Source organism: Salarias fasciatus, chromosome 7 (genome assembly GCF_902148845.1).
Source record: "Salarias fasciatus chromosome 7, fSalaFa1.1, whole genome shotgun sequence".
Taxonomy (NCBI): domain Eukaryota; kingdom Metazoa; phylum Chordata; class Actinopteri; order Blenniiformes; family Blenniidae; genus Salarias; species Salarias fasciatus.
Genome location: NC_043751.1, coordinates 8,050,584 through 8,067,992, shown reverse-complemented (window position 1 = coordinate 8,067,992; position 17,409 = coordinate 8,050,584). Strand labels below are relative to the sequence as shown.

The 17,409-nt window shown below is 45.9% G+C and overlaps 1 protein-coding gene across 2 annotated transcripts in view; it reads right to left on the bottom strand.

Annotated features, from left to right (window-relative positions):
• Positions 1–17,409, bottom strand: part of bcar1 (BCAR1 scaffold protein, Cas family member) — a 49,961-nt gene that overhangs the window by 24,134 nt on the left and 8,418 nt on the right. The window contains exon 1 of one of the 2 annotated variants that reach the window (XM_030095953.1): positions 4,027–4,376. The exons of the other annotated variant lie outside the window; for it this stretch is intronic. Coding sequence (XP_029951813.1) covers positions 4,027–4,038 — 12 coding nt within the window. The 5' untranslated portion in view covers positions 4,039–4,376. Of the gene's footprint in view, positions 1–4,026; positions 4,377–17,409 lie in introns of those variants that run through there. 2 annotated transcript variants of the gene reach the window in all.

The window sequence follows — 17,409 nt, the reverse complement described above, 5'->3', positions numbered from 1 at the left end:
TAGGGAGTGTTTACGCATAGCGCATTTATTGCCATCCGGTCACCGTCAGTTTTATATGATTGCTAGTTAATCATTGAAGAAGAAGCTTTTCAAACAAACCGTCCAGGAAGAACGAAGGAAAGGGGGGGATCTGATGCAGAGAGTATTTCCGAGCTTGCTGACTTCCTTGTAACGGCTATTTGAGAAGAAATCACAGGAAATGAGTTTAAAAGAGCAGTTTGGAAACTATATGAATGGAACAGGAACATATAAAAACCATACCTTAGTGTTTCCCTCAACGTCGTTTATTTATTGACCATCTGTTAGACTCTATTTTTGTGACAGTGCCGCCCCTCTCCTACAGAACGAGTTTCTGTCTTGTCTCAGAGCTACAAGAAAAGCCTAAAAGCTTTCTTCATGTTATGTACTCGCAATGTGCGACTGAACGGCTCGTTATACCGACAGATGGGCCGGCCGGCCGGCAAGAGAGCGCGCACGTGTAAGAACGAGGGTTTATATGGCGTCCATCTGCCCAACTGAGCTACAACAGGTACATCAGAGCTACAACGCTGGATTTATGACAGTCTGCTTGCTGCTCGTTGCTCTCCGTCTACTTTCTGTTTGAAACCAACCCAGACGAAGAGCCGTGTGATTGCTCAGCACTGACCGCCTCGATTCTGAAAGCCTCCTTCGCTCGTTCTGTCCACCGTCCCACAGTCGCTGAGTCAAACTGAGTCCCTCTCATGGACACGCTGAAGTCACCCGACACCCGTCTGCTCCTGCGCTCCTGCGCCGCACGCCGCCCGAAGCACGTTTTCAGGTGTCTGAATGGGAGCACGTGGCAGGAGGCCAACCTCCGTTTGAGCTGCGAGGCCAGTGTGTGAAAGCCGAGGTGGATGTGAGTCAGCGGCTGATCGCCGGAGCCCCAACACTGAGGGGGCTTGACGTGAAGTGTGTGTGTGTGTGTGTGTGTGTGTGTGTGTGTGTGTGTCATGCAATAGACAGAGGGGAATTCCTGCCAGAAGCCAGACCTCCATGACTCATTTGTGAAGTCTGGGGAAAATACAAGGGACGAAGTAACCTGCACTGACACAAGGAGGACCCTGGGAGTTAAAACACTGGGTTCATACTGACAGAAAAGCTTCATCTCAGCGACACTGAGCCCCATTTCCACACAGAACGCTGGTATCGTGTTGTCTTGTCATCACAGCTACTAATCGGTGACGCCATTACTTGTGTGACCTATTTTCGAATTTACTGGTTTTCCACAACTGTGGCGTGTTTTATTCCTCCACGACAGCACAGATCAGACACATCTTCTTCCCATTAAGTGATGACGGCTCGTAATGATGGCCTAATGCTCTATTCTTAGCTGAATATTGTGCAACAACTCTCCCCAGAAGACGCTGTCAACGACACAGTGAGTAATGTGACCATCGCGTTCATCCTTTACGACTGTCACGCCATCTTTATGCTTCACTTTCACACATCTCCGCTGCAACGCAAATCAAGTAGTTCACCATGTACATGTGCTGCTTCCTCAATATATATTTGCCGTGAAAACGTTCCCCAAAATGCAAAAAAACTGTTGTGTTTTCGCCCGAAATCGTCGTCGTGTAAGCAGGGCTTTAGTCTGAAAAATGAGCATGCGACACTTTACAAGCTAATGGTCATGACTTGCTAAGTGGGGGAAAGTGTAGAAACCTGCAGCTGATGCAGATCTGGAAGCCTTCACCGTAAAACCAGAGGATCCATCATCCTGCAGACAGTGAGCCCAACAGACACTAAAGCATCTGTGTTCATATTACAATGAGCGAGCGGCACATAATTCAGTGATTTACGAGCTCGTATGTTATTGTCATCATTCTCAGGAGCCGTGCAGGCGCTGGGCTTCCAGGAGGCCGTCATCTCAAGGAGCATTTTTCATGTCGAGCTCGGCGTTTCGCTGTCAGACGAATCAGCGGCGCGATCTGCTCCCAGGTCAGAGCGGCAGACACACCGCGCTCCGCTTGAAATCAGACCAACTACTCTAATATTTATGCCTCGATCGAACAGTCATTAAGCGTCGGCGGAGCTGCTGGAAAAAGGGTGTGAGCCCTGGATTTAGTACCTGCTCCGACAACGAGCCGAGCTCTTCCGGCAGCTTCTGATCAGAGCAGCACAGACTCAGGCCTGTCGGATACTTTGATTCATTTATCCGGAGTCCAGACTCTGAGAACCATAAAGCTCCGTCCAACACCTTCCGATGTGGACGATGATCTTCTCAGGCTGGTATGCAGTGCACAACTTTTTTTTTTTTTTTTTACACCACACACGACTCTACCACAGGACCTCAACCTTTGATTCATCAATCAAACAAACTTTTTCCACTGCTGTTGTGGGGAATCGCAGTGCTTCAAGCATGCAGTGAGGGGTTTGTGGGGAAAGATGCTTTGGACATTATGCCTGTTAAAGTCAGGGAAGCAACCTGTTCCAGAGATTTCCTCAAGCCTTGATCTGTCACTTCAGCTTCTTGTTCTTCCTCTTTTGAAGCATTTTGTGTGTTTAGCTTTTGGAGAAAGTTTGGCAGCACCTTGAGCTGCGAGAGAAATTTCAAATTTATTGTCAATATGTATATTTTGATTGCCAGAGATGGACTAAGATTCTATACATTCTTAAAATTACACAAAAATACTCAGAAAAGTACAAGTAGCCAAAAAAAATCTGCTCAATTAAGTGACGTATGTGTAATTTGTTAATTCCACCGCTGACACTAACAACGAATACACAACCTCTGAAGTGAAAACGGCTAATTTCAAGCAGCTGTGCTTCTACTGAACTAAACACTTTTCCCCTCCGCTGACGGCTGAACAGCAGGGACTCGCTGCGTCTTTTATTCAGTCCGGATGGTGCTAGAGTCTGAGATAACCTGATTATTAGGATGAATCAGAGAACCTCACCGTCCATCCTCAACCGATCATATGTCCTCATTTCCGATGGAGAAGTGTTTATGGGATACTGCTGGGCGAGATGTGGAAGGAAGTCTTTAATGTAGGGATGGCCCCACACCACTTTCTGAAAGGAATGTATTTTAAAAGGTACAGACAGGCCTGGAGTTCTGTTTTTTTTCCTTCACTGGACGCTACAGCGTGACGTGACCGTCTGCACTGATGTCACCCAAACAGCCCGTCTCCTGCCAAACGAGAGGGCAGGACGCCGTCTTTCTCATTCCGCCGCTCACCAAACGGCTCAGCGAGCCTCTCCGGCTGCTCTTCCTCCCATGTGAAGTGAACGGCTGTCATCATCTGGCCCTGCGTCTCTCCCGGCCCTGCCATCGCCTCCCTCTGTCCTTTGGCCGTAAAACCTTCATTTCTCTCCACTTTCCTCTGAGTCAGCAGAAACGCAGACCGCGTCCCTCCCTCCTGCTCGGCCTTTTCTTTCTTTCATTCTTCCCCTCCAGAGCCTCAGCCTCCCTCTCATGTCCGCTGGCGGGGCAGCGGAGAGCAACAAGCGGCTCGGAGAGCAGAAAACCTGGACTGTGTCTGCTCAGGATTCAATCCGCAGGACAGGAGTTTGGAAATTGGAACTTTTTTGTTTCTTTACTGGACTTGTTTACTGAGGTCTGGATCAGGACAGGAGGTGCTGTGATTTAACCTCAACCCCCCCCCCCCCCCCAAAAAAAAAAGAAGAAAAAAGAAAAGTGGGACAACCTCTCAGTAACCTTTTTGTTCCAGGAGAGCCAAGGTTCCTCAATCTGTCTACAAACAGGCATACACCCAGACATGCACACACACACACACACACACACACACACACACACACACCCTGCTGAGAGCCAACAAAAGGGAGGAATTTGCTGAGAAAAAAAGGTAACTCCAGTTCCTCTCTCCTCCCCCGTCACATTTTCCTTTGCTTCAGATTCAGACCCCCCCCCCCCCCCCCCTCCGCCTCAGTCACAGCTGGGACATAGCGGGTCCTGCTAAAACTCTCACACACTGAACCGCAGGAGCAGACAAACATGGGGAGGGGGGGCAGTGACACTGTGCATGCACACAGACACACACTCACCAGATAGTTCATTCTGTCCCCGCTGCAGTGGGATCTCCAGGCCAGGGCTAAAAGCTCAGCCCCAGCTCAACACTTCGACTAGATCCTTCACAGATAGTAGATCCCAGAAGATCCCAAACTCCTCCAAGTCTCCTCCTCCTCCTCCTCCGCCGCCGCCGCCGCCCCCCCCTGCCGGCTCCCCCTTCTGTCTCCCTCTTCTCTCTCCACTTCTGTCCTGTCGGGTCTTGTTTTCAGGAGTCACGCAGCTCTCGACACATTCCGCCGCTCCGTCAGCTCGCACAGCCTGGAACACACTGCTGCCTCTGCTCGGCCCATTTACTTCTCCCCTGCTCGCCCCTTCCTTCTCCCTGGATTGCCCCCCCCTCTCTCTCTCTCTCTCCCGAGGAAAAGTGGGAGGAGTGTGTAACCGGACACGTCACTTCCTGCTGGAGCCTGACATTCCCTGTATCCACTCTGGCCATTGGTCCAGCAGCTCCATGTAAAACAGCTCTGCCCTCCCACTGTCCCGACTGCCCCCTCTCTCTCTCTTGCTCTCTCTCTCCCCCCTTTGGATGTGACTTGTCAGTGGTGCACTGCTGGCTCTCCTCTTTCTCTCTGCTGCGAGTGGAAGCCAGCAGGACTGATGAGCAGTCAGATCTCTCAAATCTCTTTGTCACCGCTGCTGCGGCGGCTTCAGCCTGCTGCTAAAGGCCTCAGACATCCCTCCCTCCATCCATCCATCATCAAGACCCCGTTTCACACTTGCAGTGTTTCAGAAAAGTTGCATTTTCCTCGGTTTCCACGGCTCCCTGCACTGACCTCTGGAATACAACCTGCCCGTTAATGGATTTCCAGTTAGCTGCAAAACTGCAGAAGCAGCAGAGCGACCAGTATGCCTGATGTCTCGCAACACAGAACAGAGACAGCCGTGAGTTCATCAGACATCCGAACACCGATCTGCGGCTAACGCAGCAGTTTCACAACTCCAAGCAAAACAAAACACTACTTTGGCGCAGCACACTGTATTTATTGATGTGATCTGTTATTATTAGATAATTGGCGGGTCGTAGATGCTAGGTTGCTTCACGCACAGACACATGACTGCATGCTGACTAACGATCCTCTCGTCCCATTATTATGACCCAACACACACACTTGAACACTACTAGACTCATGGAGCAGTGAATGAAATTACTCTCCATGTCGTATTTTTATCTTCAAAGACAATTTCGAGTCTGCTGAAACTCTAAACCTTTGACCTTTTACTCACTGCTTGTTTCGTAATTTTGTCTTTCTTCAGAAGAAGGGCGCCCTGAGGGACTGAAATAATCACCACTTACACACACGTTTGAGTTAGGTTACACTCATTTTGAAGTCCACTGTCTGTACCGCTGCGTCGACGGTGTAGAAGTATATGCCAGTGAAAAGAAAAACACAGATTTTCTGTGGTTAATGTACCAGAAATACCACTGAGTGACTCTCTCTTACCTGATGCCTCTGAGGTGTTCCCATTTCACAACACACACCCGGAGTGCTGACTTCACATTTCAAGTAAAAAACCCATCATTTTTTAAAAAGGCATGTGGCGTTTAGCCCTGAAAACTGAGGCCAGAGGGGTAATAGTGAGACAAAAACCCAGTTATATCACTGAAGACTGAAACACACACCCTGGTGATCGCTCACAATGTCATGACCTGTGCCTGTGTGTGTGTGTGTGTGTTGTTTTTATGTAACTCTGCAGCTATTGTCTGGGTATCCTGTTGAAGTGTGAGGTGAGTAAGATTGTGTGTTGGTGTGTGTGAGCATGAGCCGTGCCGGTAAGATTGTGCGATGTTTGCGCAGATGTGTAAACACTCGGGTATGTAAAGGTCCGAGAGGAAGTGTGTGAAAAGTGTAAAGAAGACGTAGAGAGTGTGAGTGTAAACACACCGGGCACGAGAGCTGATATGAGTGAGGGTGTGTGAGAGAGTGTGAAACGGTGTGTAAAGGGCAGGAGTGGGAGGATGACTGTCTGAGGGTGTATGAGGAGTGCAGCAGTGTGTGAAGGTGTGTGTGTTCGTCAGGGTGTGTAATGACCTGTTATTGTGTGTGTGTGAGAGGCTATTTTTCGAGATGTGTGTAAGAGTGTATGAAGTCCCATGTGATGTTGTTTAGAGGTATGTATGAAGTGTGTATTGTTGTGTAGAGGTGTGTATGTAGTGTGTAGAGGTGTGTTGGGTGGAATAATCCAATTTCAACAACTGGAATTCTCAAACCAGTCAAAATGACCAGGATTATATTTACAGTTTTCAAAAAAACCAGAACATCTCAACCTTTGAGAAAACGTCAAATGTGTTGTGGTCCTGAATTTTGACACAAACAATGCTCAGACACACACACACACACACACACACACACACACACACACACACACACACACACACACACACGCACAGAGAACAATACGCTAAACAGTATTATTAGAGTAACTGTCAACTCTAAAGCTGCCAGGACCAGGAGAACATGGACCATGACCATGACCAGGACCAGGGCCAGGACCAGGACCAGGACCAGGACCAGGGCCAGGACCAGGACCAGGACCAGGAGAGTCTGGACTGGGAGTCTGACACTACAAACACTGTTTTATTCTCCATCTACTGAGCATCTGCAGAACAACTATTTGCTACAGCCGTGGGACACAGGAGCAGCATTCCAGAAAAGTTGCTTTCCTCTGTTACCACGGAGACGGAGCCTGAGAATTTTCAAAAAGTTGCGTTTTCAGTGGCTCTGAGCATCGTTGTCATGTAAACAGACACTACTAAGACAATGAAATTTTTGCGTTTTCACTTGAAAACGTCGTCGTGTGAACAGGACATTCGTGTCCTGCTGCATGGATGAAGCTGACACGTAGTGATGCTCTTCTATTACACAGTTAAAGCACTACTCCAATCCAATAGAGCTCCAGCTCGGCGTGGGTGGAGGCGACACGTCACGGGTCACTCTGTGTCACTCTCCCGCCGAATCCACTCGTCAGCCACCCGAAGAAATGTCTGCACCTCGCTGTTCCTCTGTGGGGCTGATTTCTGTGACTCCGCCTCTGATCGGGACTGTTCTTTTTGTGATCGCGTTTTAAAAATGGCGGGGTTGACGGGCGAGCCGCTCTCCTGCCTCGCCTCATGACGTCACGTTCTGACCAATCAACAACACATAATGCAAACGCTGAAAAACCACGTTAACGTAGGATCTTTATGGAAAATGTGTTTACCAGTCACAACAGTTTATGATGTAGAATTTATAAAAACTACAGTCTGGGTCCATGATCTGCTTCAGATAAAACTGCGAAAGAAAATCATCAAACAAAATGCTTTAAAATCAGTTCAGTCATGACATCAAAGAGCCTTAAGGCCACTGCAATGATGGTAATCAGAGACTGTTAACAATCTCTTCTTCTGACAGATGTAGGAGCATTCGTACACGCATGGAAACGACACAATGGCTCAATTGAGCCGCTTGACGACGCAGCGAAAAACCCATTTCATGTCCCAGAAGGAATGCTGCAGTGAAAGTGGGGGGCTGGAAACGTACAGTGCAACACACGCAAACACTCAAACACGCCACGAGCAGTGAATGTACAAAGACAGCGACAGGGTGAACAACACAAGCGGTCCTTCTGTCAGGGCGATGTCCGAGCTCCGCTGAGGTCAAAGGTCAGGCACAAAAAGTGACGTGAGCGCTTGAATAAACCTTCATCCACATGTAAACGAAAGGCACTGAAATATCATCATTTTGGGAAGACTTTGGTTTTGTCCTTCACTTAAGCCTCTAAGTAATCAGTCATTTCCCCAGCGAGCCTTCTCTTTACAGTCGCACCCTGAGAGAAGCCAGAGCCGCCGGCCGGCTCGCAATACAATGAAATAATAATGAATTCAAACAAAACGGAAGAAGAAAGAGGGTCTGTGTGCAGACAGGGGTCTGCAGTCACGTCCGTCATGTCTCCATCCTGGAGGTCAAGTCTTTTTATCAGCTGAGATGTCTTTCAATATGGGCTCACACTGTGTGAATGCCTCCCATTCACTGCAGCCATTCAGTCCCTCTGTGCCAAGCATGAATACCAGCCTGGCGGCGTCGAGAAGACGACACGTTTTTCAATGTACACAAGGTTTAAAGCCAAATGCCAAACTTTATAAAAGTTACCAAAAGGTGTTTCTCAGGTTAAACACAGCCAACCTGAGCCGCACTGTCCTTCGACTTGTATCTAGAATGCTCGGAGAAACACGCTGAACTGTCCCCAGTGACGCAGCAGAGGGTTCATTCTGCCACAGGCGACGCTTTGTTCTCCTCGCTCAGACAATGGGCCGCTTGACAGTGAAGGGAAATGACAGCTACTGCAGGAAACATCACACGGCCGATGGGATGTGTCAGTTCACCTTTCCGTCTCACACGCCATCAGGACTCTCCGCCGCTGCATCCAGCGCAGCGGCGGAGCGGCTGCCGCCGCCACAAATATAGCTGCCGAGCGGCTGGAGCTGCCGTGGAGGCTGGAAATGTGCTGCAGCGCCAGGCTGCAGCGCCCAGCATGGTCTGTGAAAATTTCACTTTCAAGACGTAGCACTGAGGCACCCAGCATTCTGCAGAGCCGATCTGTGAGGCTCTTATCTCCTCAGGCATTTCCTGTTCATCTCTAACAGAGGAGGAACCCTCCAAAATGCCACAAAAAGGAAAGTGGATTTTTCACTATTTTCACTATAAGGACATTGAGATAACTGACAAAAGAACAGATCAGATTAAAAACCGGATCTTTGAAACAGAAGCAGTAAAACTGCGAAGCTGAAACCAGAGCAGAAGTTTAAGGTCAGAATACTGGAGGAAGGATGGGGCAACTTGTAACCTGATTTGAAGACACAACATACTTAAACATACAGCTAAATATCCCTGCTAGTTCCAGTCATTATGTGGAGAACAAGTTGATCCCTTCATCTAAACCATCAACAGAGACCAAGAGATTTATCAAATTGATCGAATTCACGAGTTTTGAAACTAAAGAGGAAGTTTAACAGCAGAAAACAGGGTTTAAATCAGGAGAGAAAGGAGATATTACACCACGACCCTCCTGAAGAAGCAATGGGAGTATACAGACAGGAAGAGTGTACCTAGAGAGAGTTAAATGAGAATCCAAACACTGTGCCCGGCCAGGCTGAGAGTGTTTTACGAGGAGCGGAGTGTGTGTTTACAACCCTCCAGATGAAGCCATCCCGGACCCGGTGTCTGTTTACAGGCTAATAGAGCCAGATTAGAACTGTGGTCTGGGACTCACCTCGAGCTTAAAGGAGGGGAGAGAAACCTGCAGAACCCTGCAAATGGGTCACAGAAAGAAACTGGAGGCTTTCAGAAAAGATTAAGGTCAACATGTTGCTAAGTACGGCTGAAGAAGTGGAATTTCACCACACCAAGGTAGAACTCCATCTCCACTGCAGCATTCAAACCCAGCAGCGGGGGGAGAGTTTGCATGTTCGGATGTGGTGAAGCAGACTGCTGCTCACCAATGAGCGTCTTTCTGGAGTTTAAATCAGGGGTGTCAAGATAAGGCCCATGGAATAGTAAGAATTTCAAAGAAAACATGACTTTTTAACAAATTTCTTAAAAGTAGCAGACACAACATAACAGAGACCCAGGCTGAGAGTGATGCTGCCATGAGCGCTAGCTAACTAGCATTAGCCTCAAAGCCATGCTGTCAGGGGGAGTTTGCAAAAACATGCAGAATGCAACAAGTATAGGAGAAGTCTTTTTGTGAAATTTCACACCAGAAGGCTTCATTAAAAGTGGCTTTGTGTTGAAGTTGTTGTCATTTTTATTTTGTACTAATTGAGAAAAATGTACATTCCTGCTTCAAATGAACGGAGCAAGCAGGGAGGGTTCAAACCACCTGTGTGGGATGGAGCTATTCCCTCTCAACCATGCTCCTATAATGTACAAGCTGTCCTTAAACCCTTATAAAAACAAAAAGAAAAAGAAGAAAACCTTTTGGACAAATGAGGAAAGATTTGAAGTAGAAACTGCGTCTTTGCAGAAAAACTCATTCCAACTATACTGAAATGTGCAGAACTGTCACTGCGTTAGTAAAAAACACACCGGCTGCAGACATTTGATGCAGAATGCAGCTGTTAGGACTCCACACCATGCTGGAGGACCTACCTCGACCTGTGGCGCCCCCTGCAGGCAGTCAAACATTCTACAGAACACCTGGAAGCACAACGGACCACACTTTGTGTCACACACACACTTTCTGACAAACACAAAGAGTTCCATGTATTTTCCTACTGATGGAAATTCATCAGCTCAAGGTGTATTTCAGCAACACACCGTGTGAAAGAAAGACACATATATAACCAGATATACATACTGAGAAATCATAAATTTAAGTAAACAGTAGGGAACAACTGAAATGAGTGACTCACAAATAAATAATAATAATAATAATAAAAAAAGATTTAAAGTCATAGCAATGTAATTCCTACATTGTTGAGACTGATATTAATGTTGTTTATGAGACTTGTTTATCTGGATGAAGTATTCAGTTTTGTTTTTGTAGCGAGAGTCCTAAATTATTGACAAAAAGACATCAACACACCACATCTTTTATGAACTGAAAAAACGTGTGTGTGTGTGTGTGTGTGTGTGTGTGTGCTGACTGCAGGTGGAGGGAGAGCACAGGGATGGCAGGAGGAGCCCATCAGAGAAGGAAAGGAGATCTAAAACCCCTGCGGATGTCAGGAAGACCACCAAACCTGGTAACCAGGTAATATTCCCTGCCTGAAAACACACACACACACACACACACACACACACACACACACACACACACACTGCCACTAATGCCACAGGGTCCCAAACCGCGAGGCCCGCCCACCTCGGCCACACAACCCAGACAGACTACATCAGATATCAGACTCACACTCGCACACACTCCCTCTCTCCAACGGAGGTTACCATGACAACTGAGCTGAAGGGCCAGGGAATCAGTCCAGGCTGATCAAGATTTGCTGATAACACACACACGCACACACACACACACACACGCACACACACTCACTCACACAGCCAGCCCTGAATACAAACAGTGCGGCGCATCTCTGTGTGTGAACACACACACAGATGGCACTGGGCACCGGAGAATAGACATTCAGAGTTCTCATAAAGTCAGAATTACAATGGAGCTTTTATCAGCCAGTGTTTTCCCAGACTGATTTCTGCACATACAGAACTATATTTTCCCCCCATTGCTGCAGAGAACATCAGTCGTATAGTAGAATGAAAACACCAGTGAGCCGATTGTTATTGTGAAGCTACACACAGAGAATACAGAACCAACACACTCACGGCAAAAAAAAAGCTGTTTACTCAGGTCATGGTGCACGTAGGCACAGCAGCAGTGTTTCAACCAGAGCGTTCTCAAAGCGTTGCGTTTTGTCCGAGCGCCACTGTCGTGTATTCAGACAACCAGAACGAGAACCCAGCTCAGACCTGGACTTCGGGGCTCTTCCGTCCTGAATTTGTCATGTTTCATGTGAGTGTATGCATGCATAGATTCTCTCGCTCTTTTTTTTTTAAACAGATAATCCCTAACGTCCCACAATCTAAAAATAGTCGTTTGAATTATCCATCCAATTACACACAAACATGTCTCCAACACGCAGCGTGTTTATCTGACATGACGGGTAAGACCCAGCACGTTAGCATCTTTTACTGTTGCATATTCACTGCATTCATTAGCACCGTGCCGACTGTCAGCATGACAATCCAGAAAGGGCTTTGCGGATGCAGACGCAGATTTAAACTGTGACATGAGAGCAGATTGAGGAGATTAGCTGGACGGCGCAGCTGCCCTGTGATATTAGAGAAAAATATGACAGCGGAGCTTCACTCTGCCCCACAGTCCTGCTTTTCAATTGCAAAATCAGACCATATATATATATATATATATATATATATATATATATATATATATATATATATATATGAAATAGCACAGACACATCATGAGCTGTCTGTCCTATTTCACTTTCCTGGAAACGACAGCATATTCTAAGGCGCGTGTTATCATCCTTTTCATACCCGGTAAAAGTGTAACTAAAAAAATCCAGCCAATGAGAATCCAGGACTTTCATCCTATAAATAACATTGGCTTGGAATAGATTGTAGACCTACGGTTGAACCAGGTTTTATCACAGCGTGAAGTGAGAGCGCAGAATACCAGCCCTGGAGGACTGCTGAATATTCTCAGCAGCATCATAAACCAGGAGAGTAGATGGTTAAAACAACGAAGAGCTGCTTTACTTCCTGTTTTCTAGTTTCTCTGTGACACATGAGCTGAGCTGTCAGCACTGTGTGGCTATTTCAGACCAATGCAGGGGTGTCAAACATAAGGCTCATGGACCAAAACAAGCCTGAAAGAGGCTCAAATCTGACCAACCAAACCTCAATGCAAATTGAAGAAATTTCAAAGAAAACATTGAATTTTGTTTTTTAAATGAACAATTTTCTTCAGAGTAGTAGAAGCAACTCAACACTGAGACAGAAGTGGAGATACCAGTGATGCTGTCATGAAAGCTAGCCAGTTAGCATTAGCCTCAAAACTGTGCTATCGGGAGAATCTTTCAAAACGTCCAGAGGAGAAGGTTTTTGGACATTTCAATGCATTTTACAGCAGATTTCATCATCGTCATTAGCGTCATGTTGACTCTGTTGTCATTTTCCATGGGAACTGATTGGTAGAAAGACATTTTCATCACCTAAACTCTGTGCCAAACCAACAAAAGAAAAACCTTGAAAGCTTAAAATTAAGTCATTCTGGCCTTATTTTACCGGCCGGAGCCACTCAAGATGAAAGTGGGCTGTATATGTCTTCTGAACTGAAATGTGTCCTGTAGTAATGACTCCAGCATGTTTACAATATTGACAACAAGAAGCATAATCAAAGCAGATAAACTACAAACCAACAGACAAACGAATAAAGTCTTTAAAAATGGAAAGCAAACTTTGAATAAATGCAACATACTGTTGAATTCATGCTAATTTTTTGAAAAACAAATAATGTTTAAATAATAATACAATATTAGTTGGTGCGATACACACCACTTTAGAATTTTCATCAAGTTTACGCAAACAGCCTTTGATGAAAAAGCATCACTTTTCCATTTTTGTTCATAAAAGTTTTGTGTTTACATAAAAACACTTTGAAAACGATGTAGTTCTCAAGTCGGGCCATTAGATGGTGCCATTTGTCATTTACGGAACAACACCACACACGTGGGTGCAGAGAACAATAAGTCAGCGTTTCAGAACAGTTTTCATGAAGACGGAGTTCAGATCATTTTTTTAAAAAGTTGTGTTTTCAGTGACTCCATGTACTGCCGTTGTGTAGACAGTCAACCAAAACACAATGAAAGTTTTACGTTTTTACTTAAACTATGTCACATAAACCGGGTCTTATCAGCTCAGGCAGAGTAACTAAATAAAGCCAGTTAGTTAGCAGTAGCCTTCATTCAGTACAGTTAGCATACAAAACACGGCCTTAAAAACCCTTACCGAACAAAAATATACTGCAGTATATTGAAATCATTTTTATGTTTTGCAATATACTGATACCACCGATTCATGAGGGGAGGACATATAACAGTTTAGCTAACTAGTAGCTCACATCCCAAGCATCCTTTAAGTAAATACAACCAACCAACGTAACTAACCATAACTAAAAATAGTGTTGACTATTTTCTCACAATTCTTTCTCAGAACAGCAACACCTGCCAGATATTGGCTTCATCTGACTTCAATAAAAACACAGATCCGTCGCCATCAGAGAAAGGACGCGTCACAAAGTCCTCCAGAGGCGGTGTCGGCTTTTTATAGACTGGTAGAAGTAGAGTAGGCTAATTAGCAGTCAGCCCCAATATAGAGGAGCACAACACTCGGGCATCTGCTGCACTTTCTGCAGTGTTTTGCTGGAGTGCCATAAATCTTTCACAGACGGTGAGGATCTCAGTTCACATCAACACCGGGCTGATAGGAACACAGAGAGGCATCCTTCACCTCTGATCCTGACAGCACTGTGATCAGCCAGTCTGCTAGTTGTACTTTCATCTACAGAATATGGAATATTGATGTGGATCTCCTCAATTTCCTACAGAAAAAAATAATAAAGTTAATTCATGTGTTTTTCGTTTCTCCTTCCTGATTGGTGATCTAACCATGCAACACCAGATCCCATCAAAATGATTCACTCTGTTAAAGGAGAGTGTTAACTTCAAAGAACGACCCAAAAATAACTGAACGACTTGCGGCAAATCAGATCATAAAAAAGAAAGAGTCAGGTTTAGGTCAATGGGAATTGAGGGAATTTTTGGCCTTTCTTTGATTTAGCAGAATAAAAGTTTCCCACTAGAAAAAGAAGCACGAATCACCCAACATGATTCAGATTCATGTTTGAAAGTTACGTTAACGTACAAGTGCGACGCTCTTTGCCGCTATTCGCTCATTCATGTAGTTTTTCAGACAACCGGAAACTGGGAACATCACCTTATTTACAATGAGAAAGAGAAACGAAGTCAGTCCCACGAGAATCTGCAGATAAATGAAAATGTTTTCATCAGCCAACACAGAGATGAAGTGATGCTGGTGAGGTCAATATTATTGACGAACATCTTTCAACCCGGGCTGGAACAGTTCACACATTAGTTTCGCCTTAACACATTAATTGATTCATGCCGACAATCAACTATATCACACATCAACGCTGTTTTCCCTCCAGACAATCACTGCTCACTGACTCTGAGGAAACGAACCACAGGGCGTGGGAGAAGTGCCATGTTGAGCCAGATCATGTCCCGACCAGACAGAGAGCCTTCACAATAAGAGCTGGGCTCAACGTCGTCAAACATAGCGCAGCTTCTTCAGCTCCAAGCTGTGTGGACGCAGTCTTTCACAGGGCTTTATCACAAACTCTGCATTCAGGACCCGACACTGCAATCTTTATGCTCCGGTCCTACAGTCAGAGTAGAATCAATGGATGTGACACTACACTACTGTATCCTTCAGGACCAGATTTGCTGGAGCTCCTGAACTGTCAGGCCTTTCACTAATCTCCTGAACTGGCAGGTCTGGCGGTGGACTATTTGGAGGGACAACTGGGGGCTGGCTTTCCTTCGGGGTGGGTCGATTGGATTGCAACCTGTTTTTGGCACAGCTCCTTCTTGTAAAAGGATGGTTCATAATACGAGCGGGGTGATCCTCTCCTTCACATCCCAATGGAGCATGGCCTTTATCTTATCAACATGCTCCCTCAGATCATTCAACTCATCGTCCAGACCTTGGCATGGCTTCATCATCTCATCCATGGTGCCCTTAAAGGTGCATTAAGGAGTTTTTCAACTTTAAAAATACTTATTTTAGACAAATATTCAATGATGTGTAGAATGTGCCCTGATATATTCATTGCAAGTACCGCTAACAGCGCTAAATTGTCACCTGAAAGTTGCAGTGCTGGTCCGGCAATTTGTATTTCTTGGGGAGAATTTGAGAGGATGTGATGTAATGTTCACTCCCGCTGGCCTGATTTGCTTAGCTTTCGTTTTGTCCGCCATTACTCCGCCAGATGCTTAGCGAGCAAAAACTGAGTAGTATTGAGGATGGAGCTTCCAGAAAGTAAGAACAGACCGGCTTCTAGCACTGCCACAACTCCAGCACAGACCCCACCAGGCAAAAGAACCTTACATTTTACTCAAGCGCTACTAAAATAGCGAGGAAGGAGTTCCCCTCTTCCTTGCACGTACATGGACGCAAGCCACGGGCATGAGCGTTTCACTAAGCTGCAGTTACGCCCAAGGCCTGCAGGGGCCGTTGTTTCACATGAAACGTGCACCTTTAATGCACCTTATATTTGAATTTATTTGCATTTTACTACTTTCATCTGGACGTTTATTTTCCTTTCCCCAATACTCCATCGGTGTCTTCAGTGTCCATGAATCCCCGTCTTTCCTCAGCCCATCATCCAGCAGATATTTTGGTGGTGGTCCCAGCAGGTCATTGATGCTTTTCAAACTTTCGTATTTGTGGTTACCAAGAAAAACCAACACGGGAAAGACCATGAAAGCCATTATGGTCTTGGCCGGCCCCCACAGACAGACACCCGGGATGGGCCAGCGCCCCCCGGGTGTTCCAGCCACTTACCCTGGGAGCCAGGGTATCACGTTGGAGTGAGATCGCATTGGCCGCTCGGAGCTCTGAAAATCCCCACTGTCGAGGAAGGAAGCTCCGAATTCAACAACAATCATGGGATCTTTCCTCCTTCCCAGCCCGCCATTAGCAAACCAACTGATTAATTCATGCAATCAGCGACGAGGCCACCGAATTAACTGAACAGCAAGTAGCAATAGTAAACTGTGTTTAGGTAAACACTCCTTCTGCTGGGAGTAATTAAAGGTAACGTCCCTGTTAAATCCATTTTTTATGCAACCAGCAATCACTTGAAACCTGTAATGGCGACAGTAAATCATTCTCACTTCTTTTTCGTCTGTAAAGAGAATTGAACATGGTGACAATAAATAGCGGAGTGAAGGAGCACCACAGCTCTCTTTATTGTCATTGAGCCCGTGATTGTGTCGGTGGCGTTGGCGCAGCGTTTCACAGTGTGGTCTCAGTGCTCTCATTAAGCTGGTTTTCAGCTTCAGCAGGCAGCCGACGGAGCTTCGGCACGCAACCTGCTCGGATGAAGGACGAGACGAGCCGCTGAGCACAGCTCGGAACAAGAAAAGTGGCGCCTCAATGAAAATGACAGGAAAAAACAACAAACAAACAAAAAAAGTGCTTTAAAGGAACACCTGTTTTCCTTTGTGCTTTCACAGTGTTTACTCACGCTGTGCCATTTTCATATTCATATTCATTTTCATATTCATATGAATTTAACTAAAATATTTATGCATAGGCTGAATTTACAAGGATTTCAAGTGAAAACCCAAAACCTGTGTTGCATTTAGGCTGTCTGTTTACATGACAACAGCGCTTGGAGTCACTGAAAGCACCAAAACAACTCCCAACGTGGAACTTTTTGAAAACGCTCAGGCTCTGTCTCTGTGTAGATGGCGCTACAGCGCGTGTGCACCACAGTCACAGTAAATAGTTCTTCTGCACATGCTCAGTAGGTGGACAATGACAAGGTTCGATTCCAGAGTGTCATGACTTCTCCTGGACTCGGTAGTTTCAGAGTTGAGACTCACCTTAACAACAATCCCACTTGGTCGTCTGTCCTGACGAATATCCGTGTACTCACCCCTCTTAATGATCATTGTGTACTTTTGTCTGCTCCCGTGTGTGTGTGCTTCCATTACAAAAACAAACAACAGCACCCACTAATGGCCCAACATGGAAACTACA